This window comes from Rattus rattus, chromosome 14 (genome assembly GCF_011064425.1).
Source record: "Rattus rattus isolate New Zealand chromosome 14, Rrattus_CSIRO_v1, whole genome shotgun sequence".
In the NCBI taxonomy this organism is placed as follows: domain Eukaryota; kingdom Metazoa; phylum Chordata; class Mammalia; order Rodentia; family Muridae; genus Rattus; species Rattus rattus.
This window is the reverse complement of record NC_046167.1, coordinates 75,302,080-75,320,217: the sequence shown is the minus strand read 5'-3', so window position 1 is coordinate 75,320,217 and position 18,138 is coordinate 75,302,080. Positions and strand designations below refer to the sequence as shown.

General features: G+C 43.8%; 1 protein-coding gene across 7 annotated transcripts in view; it reads right to left on the bottom strand.

Annotated features, from left to right (window-relative positions):
• The window catches only part of Cdc14b (cell division cycle 14B), a 78,650-nt gene that overhangs the window by 40,313 nt on the left and 20,199 nt on the right, over nt 1-18,138 (bottom strand). For 4 of the 7 annotated variants that reach the window (XM_032884219.1, XM_032884216.1, XM_032884217.1 and 1 more), the window contains exons 2-5: nt 10,485-10,580; nt 9,252-9,342; nt 8,573-8,648; nt 5,433-5,525 (exon numbers count right to left, since the gene is read on the bottom strand). In XM_032884219.1, coding sequence (XP_032740110.1) covers nt 5,433-5,525; nt 8,573-8,648; nt 9,252-9,342; nt 10,485-10,580 — 356 coding nt within the window. The remainder of the gene's footprint in view (nt 1-5,432; nt 5,526-8,572; nt 8,649-9,251; nt 9,343-10,484; nt 10,581-18,138) is intronic. The other 3 variants (XM_032884222.1, XM_032884218.1, XM_032884220.1) reach the window with 1 other exon arrangement.

Genomic DNA, 18,138 nt, shown 5'->3' with positions numbered 1-18,138 from the left:
AATATACATATAAATGTAGCTCAATGGTAGAGCATCTAACTATCGTGCATTAAGTCCTAGGTTCAAGTTAAGGGAAAACAAAACAAAAACGAAAACATGGGAGCTGGAAATATGGCTCAGGGGCTGGAGAGATGGCTCAGTGGTTAAGAGCACCGTCTGCTCTTCCAGAGGTCCTGAGTTCAATTCCCACAACCACATGGTGGTTCACAACCATCTGTAATGGGATCCAATGACCTCTTGTGGTGTGTCTGAAGACACCAGAAATAAAATAAATCTTTAAAATAAAACGGCTCAGTGTTATGAAAGCTTGCTGCTCTTTCTGGCGACCCAAGTTCAGGTCCCAGCAACCACATTAGGCAGCTCACAACCAGAACTCCGGGTTCAGAAGCTCTGACACCCTCTTCTGACCTGTGAAGGTACCAAGCAAACACACAGAGCACACATATATCAGAAGGCCAGCACACCCATATACACAAAATAAATCTTTTCTTCTTTAAAGGAAAAGTTGATGGGCGTTTTTCAGAATATTGAGCAAGTATGTTCAAAACCCACTGATCCTTGTTTGGAAATTTTAAAACAGATAATACAATTATTTTGTAGCTACTAATAAATATTTGTTTTGTTCTTTTTTTTTTTTTTTTTTTTTTTTGAGTCAGGGTTTCTCTTTTTAGCCCTGGCTGTCCCAGAACTCACTCTGTAGACTAGGCCTTGAACTTAGAGATCTGCTGCCTCTGAACTGGAGGCTCACTTGTCTGGACTGCTCAGTGCTGGGGCCAAGGCTACACAGCTTGCTCAGTTGTGTACATGGGTGGAGGGAGGATCTCTTGTACACTGTGCAAGAAAAGCATGGCCAAGAAAAACCTGATGGCCAATAAGCTGAGGCGGGATTAGAAGGTGGGACATCTGGCAGAGGGAGGGAGGGGGGAGAGGGGAGGGGAGGGAGAGGGAGAGGGGGGAACTCTGGGAACCAGTCAGGTGAGGGAGATTCACTACCTGGACACATGAACCTGAAGAGAAGCGACCAGCTGTGGTAGACACAGAACACTATAAATGGGACACTTCAGAAATGAGCTACTGGGAACAAGCCAAGAGCAAACCTGCAAGTCACAGGTGAGCGCTGGGATAAGAACGCGATCCCCGCACGTGCTCAGTAAGCACTCCTCACAGGTGAGCGCTGAGATAAGAACGCGATCCCCGCACGTGCTCAGTAAGCACTCCTCACAGGTGAGCGCTGGAATAAGAACGCGATCCCCGCACGTGCTCAGTAAGCACTCCTCACAGGTGAGCGCTGGAATAGGACCGCGATCCCCGCACGTGCTCAGTAAGCACTCCTCACAGGTGAGCGCTGAGATAAGAACGCGATCCCCGCACGTGCTCAGTAAGCACTCCTCACAGGTGAGCGCTGGAATAAGAACGCGATCCCCGCACGTGCTCAGTAAGCACTCCTCACAGATGAGCGCTGGAATAGGACCGCGATCCTCGCGCGTGCTCAGTAAGCACTCCTACCCACTGCTGCATCTCCCCGGTCCTTCTGTTTCTTTCTGTTGGTTTTTTCCCTGCAGTGGAACTCGGGGTCCTTCTCATGCTAGGCAAGTGTTCCACCTAATGCTGAGCTGAAAAATTCTTTCTACATCTTTGGTGTGCTTCAACGCTACTGCTCAGGCTTTACACTACACCTCCCAACTTCAACAACTCTCGGAAAGGTCATCAGGACTTCCGTTCCTGGGGGTCAGCACGCTTCTCCACGAGACATTAACCAGAGAACTAAATTGGCTCAAACAAAAGAAGCCTTGCTCACCTAGGTGTTTTATCTTTTGAAGTGTCTTTATTACATGTCAACACTCTTTCTACTATTAATAACTTTCTTTTATTGGAAGTCTTTCTCCTGCTTCCCCACCAAGCATTATAAACACTCTAAGCTCCCCCATTAGCCCACCCATCGCAGCTTGAAAGACACCTGCCACAACCACAAACTCTGGTCTTCCCACAAACTGGCTTCTATATAAGTAGAGTAATAAACTTGATGAATATCCAAATCAATGCAGTTTCCCTGGCGTCTTAGTCAGGGTCTCTACTGCCGTGACAAAACCACCATGCCTAAGACCAGGCTCATGAGAAAAGGGTTTATTTGGCTTACATTTTCTCAGCACTGTTCATCACTGAACTCAAGCAGAACAGGAACCTGGAGGCAGGAGCTGATGCAGAGGCCAGGGAGGGGTGCTGCTTGCTGCCCCTGGCTTCCTCAACTTGCTTTATTACAGAACCCAGAACCACCAGCCCAGGGATGGCACCACCCACGAGGGGCTGCTCCCCACCACTGACTAATTGAGAAAATGTCCTACAGCTGGATCTCATGGAGGCATTTTCTCAGCTGAGGTTCCTTCTTCTTTGATGATTCCAACTTGTGTCAAATTGACACGCAAAACCAGTCAGTACACCTGGCAAATTCTTAACCATGGAATCAATATTGATGTGCAAGGTTTTATAAACCTCTCAGAGGACTGCTAATCCACATATTAACCATGAAAACACAGAAACAAAGCTAAGGTTCTGTGCCCCCAAATACAACCATTAGCAAAGTCAAAGGTGCATCAAAATGGACCAAATACATCAAGACATTATCCACAAATACAAGAAGTTACCTTTCTCACTCACTGTTGAAAAGCACCAGCCATGGGCTAGGTGTACCACTTTATGGTGGAACACCTGATTAGATGGAGGAAGCCCTAAGTTTAATCCACAGAACCAACAAATTAAAACAGAAGAATATGCGGGGCACTGGCAATGCAGCCTTTAATGCCAGTACTCAGGAGGCAGAGGCAGGCAGATCTGTGAGTTCAAGGTCAGCCTGGTCTACAAAGGGAGTTCCAGGACAGTCACAATTATTGCAGAGAGAAACCGTGCCTTGAAAAAAAACAAAAGAAACAAAACAAAACAAAAAACCTCCACAGGAAGACAACTTCATATTTATAAATATGTTTTAACCCTGGGATTCCACTGTACCTCTCGACCGTTTTCTGAGAGGTTCTCCACCCTGGAGTTGCAGTCACTGGCTTCACACAATGTGGCCAAAAGAGCTTTATCTGACAGTGGAAAGAGATCGATTCCAAGGGAAGCCTGGTTAGGAATTCACGTATATGGACCCTGTCCCTGAGGTGGAACTGTCCTGGCCATACAGGCTTTCTCTTGAACGGTATGAAGGGAAGACCCCAAGAACAGTTTAGAAGTTTTTCTCTCACAGTGAGAACTGATTCTCCAGGTGCCATTAATGTTTCATGAACCCTGACAATCCTAATGTCACTGTGACGGTTTGTATATGCTTAACCCAGGGAGTGGCACTATTTGTAGGTGTGGCCCTGTTGGAAGAGTAGGTGTGTCACTGTGGGCTTGGTCTTTAAGACCCTTATTCTAGCTTCTTAGAAGTCAGTCTTCTACTACTAGCAGCCTTCAGATGAAGATGTAGAACTCACAGCTCTGTTTGTACCATGCCTGCCTAGATGTTGCCATCTTCCCACCTTGATGATAATGGACTGAACCTCTGAACCCACAAGCCAGCTCCAATTAAATGCCGTCCTTATAAGAGTTGCCTTAGTCATGGTGTGTGTTCATAGCAGTAAAACCCTAACTAAGGCAGTCACTTTCTCTGTAAAGGTGTCATTTAGTCAAGGCTTCCCCTCCCCAGATGAGTTGGCCAAATAACGGAACCAAAATCATAGTTGAGGTATCCACCTGTCACGCCAGTGAGATGGCTCAAGCTCCTTGCCACCAAGCCCTATGACCTGAGATGGATCTCCAGGCCCTGCATGATAGAAGGGAAGAACTGACTCCAGCAAGATGTCTTCTAACTCCACTCATGTGCCATGCCATCGATGTATGTGCACTCCCCCCCCCAACACTCTCTTTAAAAATGGCAACTCTTGCTGCATGAATTATTTTTCTTGCAAATCAATTATAAAGTTTTAATTATTAAAAGAAAAAAAGGGGCAAGGGAATCTCTGTGAAACTGAGTCTGATTTATAAAGTGAATTACAGGCCAAACAGGGCTACACAGTGAGACCCTGTCTCAAAATGAGGTTTATCTTATTTTTAACTATGCATATGTCCATGCAGGTGCCCCTAGAGACCGAAAGAGGATGTTGGTTCCCTTAAACGGGCAGGCAGTTATGAGCCGTCATCATGGGTTCTGGGACTCAGACTCAGGTCTGCTGGGAGAGCAACAAGTTCTCTAGCTTTTCTTTTCCTTTTCCCTTTTGTTTGAGGACTTGCTGCCAGCATTAGAAACACCAAGAGATAGAAACAACTCAGCTGAAGAATTCAGACTTCAACAGACACAATTCACTTCCTGTATCTCGGACCTTCAAGGATGAAGTACTGAAACTTTAAGTTTTTTTGGAAACATTTCTCTCTGCTACTTTTCAGAGCATAAGCAGGAAAAGACAATCGGAAAGGCCTAGGCAGCTGGTAACAAGACACCCTAAACATCTAAAAGAGTCTAATTTTGCGGTGCAGTTTCAACTAATTCCACACCCAATTTTTGTAAACTACAGACCTCCAAACTGTGTGACAGAAGATAACTGAAAAGGAGTATGAGGTGGTGTAAGGCTCTGTTAGGTATGCAGCCCAGGGTAAGAGACTGCATGAGACTAGGGTCAAGGTCACAAGGGTAAGCAAACAAATCTATCAAAGCAGTGGTGGTGGCTCAGTGGTTTGAGCTCTTACTGCCTTACTGCACAGTCATAAGACTGGAGTTCAGATCCTGGCAGATAACATAATAGCAAAGAGAGAGAAAGAGCGAGAGCGAGCGAGAGAGAGAGAGAGAGAGAGAGAGCGCTGACACCCAACATGTCATACAGCTATACACACATGCTCATACACATAGAGAAATGTTTACACAAATAAATATATCTTTAAAGAGGATAGAGATATCTGGAGAGATGGCTTAGCAGGTAAGGCTGCTCGTCACTAAGCTTGATAATCTGAAACCCAAAGGCTATCTTCTAACACACACACACACACACACACACACACACACACACACACACACACACACACACACACACACACACACACTGGGTCTGCAGTAAAATGACTTTACAACTCTCTAAACAAATTATGAATTAACAAAAGCAGCTTCGGGAGGCATATTCGCTAACCTTAAAGGCTAAAAGATATCAACCTTTTCCATTGTAATCAATCACAAAACCTTAAAAAAAAATCTTTTTAAGTTCTACACAGAGACTCACACATGCTCCCCGCACAGCATGAGTGTAAGTCTTCCTGAGGTGAATGATTTTCAAAAAGCAAACAAACACATGCCCTCTAGACACAAACCAAGACAGTATCTTAGGAAAGAGTAGTTTCAAAATACCAGGCCTGACTGTAAAGCAGGACCGCTGAGCACACTGCTGACCTTTGGGCCTGGGGACACTTACCATATAACACCCGATAAGGAAGGCGGCATTCGCTTGCTTTCTCTGATCAGTGCCGGTAAAATGGATAATTTTCTTCCTCAGCATTGTAATGGACTGCATCAAAACAAACTGTTGTTAGTATTTTCTTGACTGCTTCAAGTTTCCTAAAATTCTGCTTTGTGACAAATTCTACATCTCACATGTAAGCAACCTCGATATTAAAACTCTAAGAACAAACAACCCTGAAGCCCTGAAATCCCAGGGGCTGTACTGTGGTATTAGAATACTTTGAAACAGAAGGGAGCAGGGGGATGTGAACAGATACACGCCTAAAGACAGGCACCTCCGTGTCATTTCAGAAAGCCATGGATAGAGCCAAGAAAGATCAAAGACTGATGAATCCAGAGTTCCCGCTGGAGGCCACTTGCACACAGTAGTGACATGTTTTTCTAAGGAGATATAAGATCACAGCAGTATCCACAGCTAGTGGCAAAGGAGACTGGATAAATGTTCCAATCTGAAAAATCAACACTACAGGGCTTCCTGTAGCAGGCGATGTAAGTAGGAAGCTGGAGAAGTTGCCTGAAGAATCCCTGTGTCTTCAGTTTCTTGAATCGGGTTCTCACTATTTGCCCTGGCTAGCCTGAACTAATTAGGTAGACCAGGCTGGCCCCAAAGTCCCAGAAACCCACCTGCTACATCTGTCTCTAACTCCTGTTCCAGTGTTGCTCTGACATCTGAGGGCACTGCACATACATGGTGCAAAGACCTACATGCATGAAGATACATGCATGAAGAACACTCACACACATGAAATAAAAACAACCTCTTTGAAAAAAAAAAACAACTCTAGTCCTGAAGTCACTAGGTAAATGGATATACAGCAAAGATAATCCACAAGACAGCAGCTGAAAGGCTTTTTAATTTATGAAAATTAAGTACACACTAGGGATCTGTGTATGCTTCTTGATGTATGTACTTTGACAAGAAGCCACCATCACCCAGCAGGTCCCCAGTGGTTCTTCACCAATGTGAAATGCATCAGTAAAGCTGCAACAGAGTATGTCCAGCATGTTTGAATACACTGCTTATCTCACTGGCCCATGCTTGTTTGAATGTTCTAGTGTCTCCAGCATCAATCAATATTTTCCCATGGTGGTTTATATGAACAAAGGGACCTAAATCAATTAAAAACAAAAACAGAACGCAGCCAGCCATTGGCACCCTCTTCATCCAGGGCACTGCCAATCTCACAAGCTAGGTGGGCAGTGAGATGTTAGGCTGGTTGCTCAACACCTCCAGTGCCTCCAGCAAGTCACTAGAAAGGAACACACGCGTTTGTTCTGAAGAATAAAAGCCTCCAACAGATTAGGCATGAGGGTGCATGCACAGGTGCACACATGTATAGACTCACTCTTTCAAAACTAAAGCAAAGGAACAATAGATGGGAGAGGGAATTCTATTTAGCCTGTTGGCCCTGTGGGAACAAAAGACTGTCTCTGACAAGGGGATAGGGGAGGGAACCCAACAACATAAGGCTATGGATGTTTACTTTGTTAAGAAGGCCTAGGAAGAAGTCTACACTTGTGTCTAAATATATAGTGAATACAGATGATGCTCAGGAGGGAAAAAACAGCTCCCTTACCCATAAATTTGTAATGGTGTTAAGCAAAATAAATAAATAAATAAATAAATAAATAAATAAATAAATAAATAAAAATAAAAATAAAAAATGCAGTTTTACATAGTTCTCTGGTAGGCAATCCATTGTAATCCATTTTGTCACAAACTCAGTATTTTCTACTTGACAGTTTATAGTGACTAGGTACTTTTTTAAAATCTGAGACATGGTCTCACTATGTAATCTAGGCCTGGAACTTATTGTGTAGATCATGCTGGTCACAAACTCAGAGATCCACCTGCTTCTGCCTCCCAAGTGCTGAGATCAAAGGCACACACCACCATGCCCAGCTAGGTACTCCTCTAGTGTCCAGTTAGTGACTTTCACTTTGAATAAAGGAATGGGGTTTGTGCTCAATCAGAAGAATACACCATGTGTCCTCAAGGGCATACTGTGGATCCTTGGTTCTCTTACTCCCAGGCCATGTGTGTAAAATGCTCAGAGAGGGCAAGGTCTGTTTTCCCCAACCATTCACCAGCACTCTCTTTGAAAGGGAGGCAGGAGGAACGCTGGGCAAAGCAGGGAACATTTCCCTTGTCTGCTTCAGTTCCCATTAGGTCAGACAGGGAGTTAGTAAAGTAACTGCCTTTTGTTTCAGGTTAGTTTTGTTTGAGTTTCTTCAACACAAACCGGAACCAAAGAATCCAATATAAGCCGTTCCATTAAAATTAGAAAACACAAGCTACATGTGTTGGTGTATGCGTGAGGGGATGCAGACACATCTAGGTCAGCCTGGGTTGTACATAAGTGTGTCTCAAAGCCCGGAAAAAAAAACTCTAGGAAACAAATGTATAGCAGTATAAGTCTAGGAAAAAGAATATTTTTAATATGTTTTTGCTTGCATGCATATATGCATGTACTAAGTGTTTGCAGATGCACACAGGTCAGAAGAGGGTATCATGTCCTCTAGAACTCCAGTGACAGAGAGTTACGACGGACATGTGGGTCTCTGAAAGAGTTTCCAGTGCTCTTGACTGATGAGCCATTTCTCCAGGCTCAGAAAAATACAGTACACATTTCTAAGCACCACCACAAATGAGAAACACCACTTACAGAATCTCACAATGTGGGTCAGGCTGCGCAGTCTCATACAGTTGCTGTGCACCATGTGATCTCATAGCAATCTTTGCAGAGTGCTGAGACTACAGGTGCACTCCACCACACCTTCTAAACGTTGCTGTGTTTACAGCATCCTAAAACATACTTCAGTAGGCAACTGGTGTCTTGGTAAACTTTGTCTGTTTTCTAGAGATAAGATCTTGCTGTCTAGCACAGGCTTGCTTTGAACTTGGGATTTCTCACCCGAGTGCTCAGAAGTCAGGTGTGCACTAGCTCACCTGGTCTCAAATGGAGCGCTCTTTCTCAGAGGAAGCGCTCTTTCGAATTTTGAATCTTTTAAGCAGGAGCTAGGTCTCCTCCACCTTGCTCTAAAGTACTGCTAAGTGATCACTTCAGTCAAACCTGGAGTTAGAAGATTTACCTTGAGCTTCTTATTTATCTTGCAACAATATCTGTAAACCATGGCCAGATTGAGTGGTCCAAAATCCGCATAGAAGCTTTAAAAAAATAAATAGAAACAGGTATACATATTTTAGCTGCTCTGAATGTAAATGCTCCTAAAATTATGGCAAGAGGGCATCCACCAACCCATTAACACTGGCCATACAATTCTAAAGCTCTGCCCTACTAATACCAACAGAAGGGATATTCTGGAAAACAATACCTACTAAATTATGCAACAGTGAGCTAGAGTTGTACGCCTCATTAGTGGAGAGCTCAGCTAGCTTGCACCAGATCCTGCTATCTTCCCCTAACATACTCCTATACACGCACGCACGCACTCACGCACCCACCAGGTATGGAATAACTAACCTCAATTTAAAAAACTTGTTATTGCACACATTTTCCACCAGCAAAACCAGTATTTTACACATTCATATTTCATACAGCTCTGCAGTGTAAACTATTAGAATATCAAATCAGGGTTTAAATGCAGGTTCTTTGTATCCTCAAAGATCTATTTTATTACTAAGAATCTGAAACAGCACCTAGCTGCAAGTGTTCATCAGACAGACATTTTTTCAAGGCTGGGTCACATACCTAGAGATTCCTTGAGAGGGAATTTTAAAAGTTCGAGTCTTCCAAGGGGCAATACTTACTTCTCATACTCTAGCTCGTTATCTATGCTGAAATAATGTTCGTTTGATGCACTCTTTGGTCTGCTGTAGAGAATGGCAAAACAAAGGCGATCTGAAATGGAAAACGGCAACGTTCTTTTCTTCAAGTTCTTAAACAGGTGTCCCAGGTCAAGACCCAACTCCTTTCCAGTGAATTCAAGGATGGCTTGTTTAATTTTGTTGTGCCCCCAGCCCAATGTTTCAGATGGCAGAGGTGACAATGTATAATTTCAAAAAGTTTCTTTGCTGAGTAGCAATAAATAAGCAAAGCTTCAAAGAAGAAATTGCCTTAATCTTGGTAAGTTCCCATGGTGGTAGGTGGTATTTCATGTGGTGGTACTGCTTTGGTTTCTGCAGCAACTGGACTAAGAAATGTCAGGAAATTCGGCATACCTCTGATGGCTAGCCATGCATCAAGTTTATGAGAACACACTGAAAATACATGCAGCAGGAAACTATCTTTTAAAGTAAAAAAGCAAAGAATGCTTTCAATACTGCTGTTTTCAATATAGAACACAAGAAGGTATGTCTATGTAACTATTCTCATGGATATGTATTTAAGAAAAAAATCAGAATCACTGCTTTGTGTTTCTTACAAAATGCTGCTTAAAATCAAGGTGAATGAGGCAAGGCCAGACTGGGGTGGAATCTGTGTTGCACGAATACAGTCAGAGGCTGAGGAGTACAGCAAGAAGGGAAGTAATGTTCAAAGGCTCCATCCACCCTTACTCCCACCAACCCCCAGAAAAAGGCAACATCTTAACATCAATTAGATACCTACACCCAAAACGTGGCAGAAATCAAGGACAGCCTTTGAAATATTTTTATTCTTTTTAGACTCGTTAGTGGTAAGAAACAATCAGAGCTGAGATGTCCTTTTTCTCAAATGGAAATTTAAACTTTTCAAGCTGTACCTCCACTCTTAGAACGGCTGCGAGAATCTCCTAGTAAATGCAACAAACTTCTTTGCAGCTGCATTCAAATGGGTGACAGGGCTTTGCCCTTTCCAACCACAAATGACCTTTGATCTGCGGCTCGACTGGGAATTTCACCCGCTCCCACACAGCGTGGGTGGAAAGGGTGTAGGACACAGGGGTCACAAGCACACTAAGGTTCATCCCCCAAAGTCACTGGACCCAGAAGGGAGGCCAGTTGGGCTCCTGGGGCAGCAAAGTCACTCCTCCAGCCATCCTAAGTCCTACCCTGTGCACTCACCTCGGATCACCTCGGCCATCAGAGGGGTCCCTGCGCCCTCCCGTCTCATGACTCCAAAGCATCTGGAAAGCAGGGCAAGAGAAGTACCCGGCAGGTCTTGGGTGACCGCGACGGGAGGAAGAAAGAATGTGTGACCACACCCCCGAAGTCTAAAAAACAGTGAAGTTTAAAGGGCCGCGCCCATGCATGGGCACGGAAACGCCCTGGCGGGTGACAAGCAGGCAACCCCGGAAGTCCAAACTCTGGGACGTCCCCGAGGCGGCCAGGGGCCAGCGTCCTGCAAAAGAAGCCAGGCCCACGGGCACTCGCGACCAGAGATCAGCTGCCCTGCAGAGGGAGAGGGAAAGAAACCTGGCCCACGAGCACACGCAGCTAGGACCAACTGTCCTGCAAAGGAAGAAACCAGACATACAGGCACGCGCGGCCAGAGACCAAATATCTTGCAAAGGGAGCGAGCGATTCAGCCAGCTGCTCCGGGTACACTGGGCCAGCTCAAAACCGGCTAGCCGGTACAACCCAGGCACGCGTGACGAGGGATTTAGGGTCCAGGCCAGCGCCAGCCTTCGCCACAGACTCGGGACTCCCGCCCACCCCCACCACCGCTGCCTGCCACCAGGGGGAGCTCACCGACCCACACAACGAAGTGTCACAGCTCTTATCAGACAGTCCTGCAGCTGGGCTCTTGCACCAGAGTTTAGAAATCGCAAGGTAACTTGCAATGCTGGAGTTGGGCAAGAACATAATTCCAGCACTTGGTAGCAGAGTGGAGCAAGGAAGATCAAGAGTTCAAGGTCAGTCTCAGCTAAAGAAAACTCAAGGTTAACCTAAGCAACTGTGAGTATTCCTCAATAAGTAGGGGGCTAAGCTAACTTAACAGGTAAAAAGTACTTGCCCCTCAATGATGCAAGCCTGAGAACCAGAGTTTAATGCCCAGAACCCACTCTACAAAGTTATCCTCTGACCTTCCCACACATAGCCGGTAGGGCACACACATTTTTAATTAAAAACATGTAGCACTCAGGTCATTTTCTATGTTAAAGGTTTAGGGATAGTATAAAAGCAAAATATTTGATGAGCTTCTTAGTAACCATTCAGTTTTCAGCCTATGTTCTTAATCTCAAAGGAAAAAGTTAACACACAGGAGAGTTGATCCCACTTTTGTTGACTCTCATATGGTTCTGAGTCTATGGTACTTTATTTCCTCTCCAAATTTTCCCAAACTTTCTACAGAAAAGCACTGAGAAGTGGAAAGTTGCCAATGCCCTTCCCTTGAAAGAAAATGAAAATGACAAATTTTCCTAAAAATGACACATTATTATGACCCCCAAAGTCCTGCATATTCCCTAACCTTATTCTAGAATTTCAGATGTATCAGAATGAGATCATGAAAACACACACACACACACACACACACACACACACACACACACACACACACACACAGCAGTATGGGGCAGGGATTCTTTCTATACTTTCTATACTGGGGAGGACTTTTCTAGAATCAAAGCACCATCAGAGAAATCACCTGGTAAACTGGTGCATTCCTTACAGTAGTTTTCACAGCAACAAACAATAAGCCAGTCAAGGAAATGCAAAGAATATTCTAAATTCACCGAGCAGATCCAGTTTCAATTATGTTATTGCAAACATTACAGAAATGCCATTTTAAAGTTTGAGGGGTTTTTTTTCCCCATTATTGTGTGCAGCAGAGTACCACTCTCTGGGGCCCTTCCTCTCCTGCCACCTTGTGGGTTCAAGTGATCAACCTAAAGTCATCAGGGCTTCGTGCAAGCTCCCATACCCATGGAGCTATCTTCCTATCCCCTACAACAGGGCTTTAAGGTGTGCCTTAAAACGTGTGCACATGCAACTACTGATATCTAAGTCAGAAAACTGGTCAGCAGTGGACACAGTTAGAGTAGGTGACCAGCATGAAACAAAGGAATGTAACAGATTTATGCCTTTTTTACAGCGTTTGAACGTTGGATTACATCTATTCAAAATGGCAACATTTTGAAAACTAAACTTGAAGGCTAATGATGTTTATTCAAAGCTAAATCCTGATTGAGATGTGAAGCACTTCATGAGGCTGCCTGAAGAGAGTCCTCTCCACATACTGAAATCCAAGATTTCACACTGAAATTCCAAGATTTTGGTTTTTGTTTGTTTGCTTGCTTTGTTTTGTTTTGTTTTGTTTTTGGACAGTGTCAGTCTACATACCCCTGGCTGTCCTGGAACTTAACACATAGACCAGGCTAGCCCTTAACCCACACAGATCAGTCTGCCTTTTCCTCCCTGATTGCTGGAATTAAAGGTATGTGCCACCATACCCAGCCTCATGGATGGATGGATGGATGGATGGATGGATGGATGGATGGATGAATGAATGAATGAAGGAAGGAATGACTTTTAAAAATAACTCTAATTACAAACTAAAAGAAGCAGGGTAGCAAGATGTCTCAATGGCTAAAGGCACTTGCTATCAAATCTAATGACTTGAGTTCAATTCCTGGGATCCACACCATGGAAAGAACTAATTCCTGAGAATCTTCTAACCCCACAAACATACACAGATGCACACAACCTTTTAATAACAGCCTTTGGGGCCTGTGTGTATACATAGTACTCATCTAATATGGTCCTAGATTGGGTCTCTAGCAACAACAACAACAACAAAAAGCCCTGGGCTTTGTAAGTTTGCAGTTTCTTCAGGGCTGAGAAGTAAACCAGTTAACTTGCAACCAACAGCTGCAAGCATTGTTAAGTGAAGGCTATGCTGGTGAGCCATATCCTGACAGTCTTAGACTTACGGAGAACATCTTGGAATTAGTTTACCATGGGAAAACATATTCCTCTGGTAGAAAGGAAGCCTTTTTTCCCTGTCACCCTGGGTGTGCTCAGCTCCCCTGTTCAGTATAGTATATGCAGTGTCAGCTTCCACTGACCAAGATCTACCCATACAGAACCAAGGACAAAGCTCCAGCCACTCAATCTCAATGGACAATGTGTCTGTACCTCTAGCCAGTTGCTACCTCTAGTCTACTACCTCTAAGTTCTTACTGTCCCCTCCTTTAGCCTTGTCATGTGACTTCTGAAGTTTTGCCACTGACTGAGAGAAAATGTTGACTCCCCCTATCTTTTTTCTTTTGAAGAAGGGGCCCCTGAAGCTTCACTGGATCTACCCAGCATGTGTAAAGTGCTCTCTGGCTATGTGAAAAATTCCAGTCCATATCTACTTTCAGCTGTAGATGCAGTTCAGTGAGATGCTGTTTGCCTGTGCAAAAAGCCTGAGTCTGAGCCCCAGTACCAGAGAAAACTAGGCATGGTATCCCACACCTGTAATCCTTGAGAAGTGGAATCAGGAGGAACAGGAGTTCAAGAGCATACGTGGCTACATAAACGTTGAGGCCAGGCCAGTTGGGGATACACAAGACCTTGTCTCAGGTACAAACAAGACCTTAGTATCCAGCAAAAGCGTGGTCCAGTGCTGCTGCTCTTCAGTAAAGGCCTGGAACTCCATTACCAACACAGTGACGCAGAGAGAGACAGGCAGGCAGGCAGGCAGGCAGACAGGCAGACAGGCACACATGCAAGCATGCATGCATGCACGCACACACACACACATACTCACACAGAGTCTAGCAAGACTAGTATTTCAGATAGCATGTTTGGGATTTAAGTCTGGTTACCTATTTAGTCCCCTCCCAACTCCTTTCTATAATTACCAGTCAAGTGGTACCAATCCCAAGAATAACAACAGTCTTATATGTGAAATATCACAGTTTGCACAAAGCAAACCTGATCTCTGTGTTCCCTCTCTTTTGTACCTGCTTGCTGAAATGAAAGGTTTGTTTAGTTACTGACAGCTTTACAGATCTTCTGATTGAAAACTGGCTTTCAGTATAACCAGAGGAAGGGTAAATGTATTATTAAACTGCCTTTTATTCATGATTTTTCAGAAGCGGTGTTAACAAAACAACAACAACAACAACAACAACAACAGTCCTAAAAGCTGGGCATGCTTGTCACTGATGTAAACATATTATCTAGAGAGAGAATCTACACTGAGGAGCTGCCTCTGGCAGATGGTTTTCAGTTAATAAGAAAGCAGGCTGAGTAACCAATGAGCACCTTAGTGATGAGAGTTTGTTTGACCGGAAGTTTTAAGCTAAAATATGAACCTTTTCTCTCCAAGTGGCTTTTGGTCATGGTATTAATCCCAGCCATAAACATCTAGCTACAAACTGGCTGTGATGATGCACACCTTTAATCCTGGAGTCTGGCAAATCTCTCTCATTTGAGTCCACTGACTCAAGACAGGGCGTGTGGGCAGGTCACAGGCCACTGCCACAGTGGCCAGGGCTGACCTAGGGATAAGTCCCAGAAGAGACAGACTGGGCACTTTAGGCAGATGGATGCTCATCTAGGGTTATAAGCCAGGAACTTTGACAAATTCTTATCTTTCTATTTAAGTAATAATAACTCCAGAGGGGAAAAGGATGGAAGTCAATACTTACCTCACTTCAAAACAAAGATTTGCCTGAAGGAACATTTTGAAAACAAAACAAAACAAAACAAAAACACTTCATTTCAGACCCTCTTTCTCACAGGAAACCACCTTTCTCACAGAATTTTTTTCATGTTAACCTAGGTAAAACATGGGTGTATAAAATAAGTGCAAATCAAATAAATACATACTGGTAAATCTGGAGGAAAAGTAATTTTAAGCAATTCTTTGGCATACGTGTAAATTTCACTATTCAAGACTAAACCCGAAGGGGTTGGGGATTTAGCTCAGTGGTAGAGCGCTTGCCTAGGAAGCGCAAGGCCCTGGGTTCGGTCCCCAGCTCCGGGAAAAGAAAAAAAAAAAGACTAAACCCGAGTTACATATTAATAAGATGGATGTGCTTCTTTACATTCAACCCAGCACTCGGGGGCAGAGGAAGTTGGATCTCTGTGACTTTAACACCAGCCTGGTCTGCAAAGAGAGTTCCAGAACAACCAGGACTTTACACAGAGAAACCCTGTCTTCAAACAAAAGAATTTTGGGGCAAATAATTTGATACTTCGGGGCCCAAAGATTTCTTCGGAGTTCATTAACATTTTGATTCTACAGTCTTTGGTGCTGAGAACACACACCATTTTACATAAATATATAGTACAAATGGCATAAGTTCAAGGTGATTTCAGAAACTGCCAATGCTATCCCAATCTCAAGGCAAAACTCATTGGAAGATTTTTGTTGAACAGACCCAAGTCGGCAATTTTTAAAGTCAAACATTCTACCAGAACACAATCATCCAGAGACAGGCAATTTGACACGTGTACTGAGGGTGGGAGCAGAAAATATTACTAAAAGTCTTTGCTTTCCATAATTAAACAATGTTTCTGGGAGAAAAGAGAACTGTGTGTGCAGTAAACCCCTGCAATCTGAGGTGCTCCTTGCAGTGTTGGTTAGTGCTGTGCATGGAGAGGCAAGCGCAGTAGACATAAGCAAGGACCACCAGCCACACCTCACAGTCACTCTGGTTTGACTTTGAATCAATATTTGCTCGCTGCACATTTTAGAGACGTTTTACTATTGCTATCTTTTTTTTTTTTTTGCTAACCCCCCACATTCAGTCACCAGCTCTATAAGAGTTTGCACCCACAGACTAGAAAGCTGAGCCTTTCCTTATTAGAAGAAAGGTTTTAATTATACTTTATCTCCTATGTTTAAAGTCTCTCAAAACAACGATTTGGACAAGTCAGAATTCTAGGCCATTCTAATAAATTTCCTTTAGGAAAATTCAGTGATTTAAAAAACATCACCATGCTAATATTGTGATGCTTTTCTTCTGTGGCGCACACAGATTAATGCATCAACATTATTTTTTTTTAAATGAAAACTGGGACAAAAGACTTGAAGATAGTTAACAAAAGAAAATAAATGGCCTGTAGCTCGTGAAAAAGAAGTATTCAAAATCAGAGCAATGCAAATTAAATCACAGTGAAGTAGCACTTCCCGTCCACTAGAATGGCTAAAATTAGAAATACTACTACTTGTTGGGAAAGAAATAGAGCCATGAGTATATGCCTATACTCCTAAGAACCATAAAATAATATTAATGTCTGCTAACACAGAAAAAGTGTCAAAGTGGGAGCCTGACCCTCCTGCAGACAAGACTCCCAGGTAACAAAGGCTTCAAAGGGAAACTGCAGGCAGGGAAAGAACACACTCGCTTCCCTGGGCTCAGACCTAAAGCTGATTGACTATAGCCATGTCCCGTAGGTCATAGATTAATCAGGCTCATTATTCTGTGGAATTTTAAGAAGCCCCTTATCCAACAATGTCCTTGGGACTTTCCAAACACCTGCCCTAACCCAAATTGCAAAGATCACAGTGTTTCTTAACCTAACTTGATAATGTTGACTGATCTTGGATCCACTTTCTCCTCATAGCACACACACACACACACACACACACACACACACACACACACACACACACACACACACACACACTCCTTTGTTTTCCTTGGACTGGTTTAGTTTTGCTTCGGTCCTCCCAAGTCCCCTTTACCAGAAGGACAATCCAACTCTGTGCCTTTCTCAGTCAACTTGACATAAACCTGGAATCACCTGGGCAGAGAAACCTCAACTGAAGAACTGTCCCAGTCGGATTGGCCTAAGGTATCTGAGACATTTCTTTAAACCGCTGATGAATGTGGAAGCTCCCCACCCTGAGGGTGCCATCCCTGGTCTGTGTAAAAGGGTGGCTGAGCAAGCCCCTTCATGAAGTAAGTCCCTCTGTGGTCTCTGTTTCAATTCCTATTTCAGATCTCGCCCTAGGTCATCCTGGATGGTGCACTGTAACATGTAAGTGAAATAAACCTTTTCCTCCCCAAGCTGCTTTTGGTCATGGTCTTATCATAGCAATAGAGAGGCAAACTAAAACACTCTTGAACCTAACCTCACCACTCTGTACTCCTAACAAAGAGGGAGATGCAGGAAAGAAGCCTCCATACCTTAGAACCCCACATGCTAGTGTGAGGGTGGAAACTGCAAGTGAGTCAAGAAGACACCCAACATTGACTCTGGCCTCTACATCCACCTTCAGGCTCAGCTATACACAAGTGCACACACAGATACACACAAAACCCCACAGAAACGGTTGGCAATTTCTTCCAAGTTAACTTTCACTTTGACCTCTACATATATACCCAAGAGAAGTTCCAAGTGTCTACAAAATATTCACAGCACCTTTATCATAGACAAAAACTGGAAGCAATCCGAGACCATCAGTAAGAGAGCAGACTCCCCAGTGGAACACTATTCCAACCAAAGAGAGCAAGTGCATGATGCTCAGACAAACACCTACACCTTTGAGCTCAAGCAGAGAAGCTCGCACTGCAAGCTTCTGTACACAAAAGTTCAACTGCAGGCAAAACTGGCCCAGACAGAAATTGACGTGCTCATGGAGTGGGTATGGGACAAGGAACCCCATGGAAAGAAAGTTCAGGGCAGTGGCTCATGAGTATATACACTCGATAAACTCAAACTTGATTGATTGTATGTAAGCTGTATTTAAAGGAGCCAGAGGTAAACAGATAGCTTAAGAAGGAATCTCAGGGGATGGAGAGACAGTTCAGCAGTTAAGAACTGTACTTCTGGG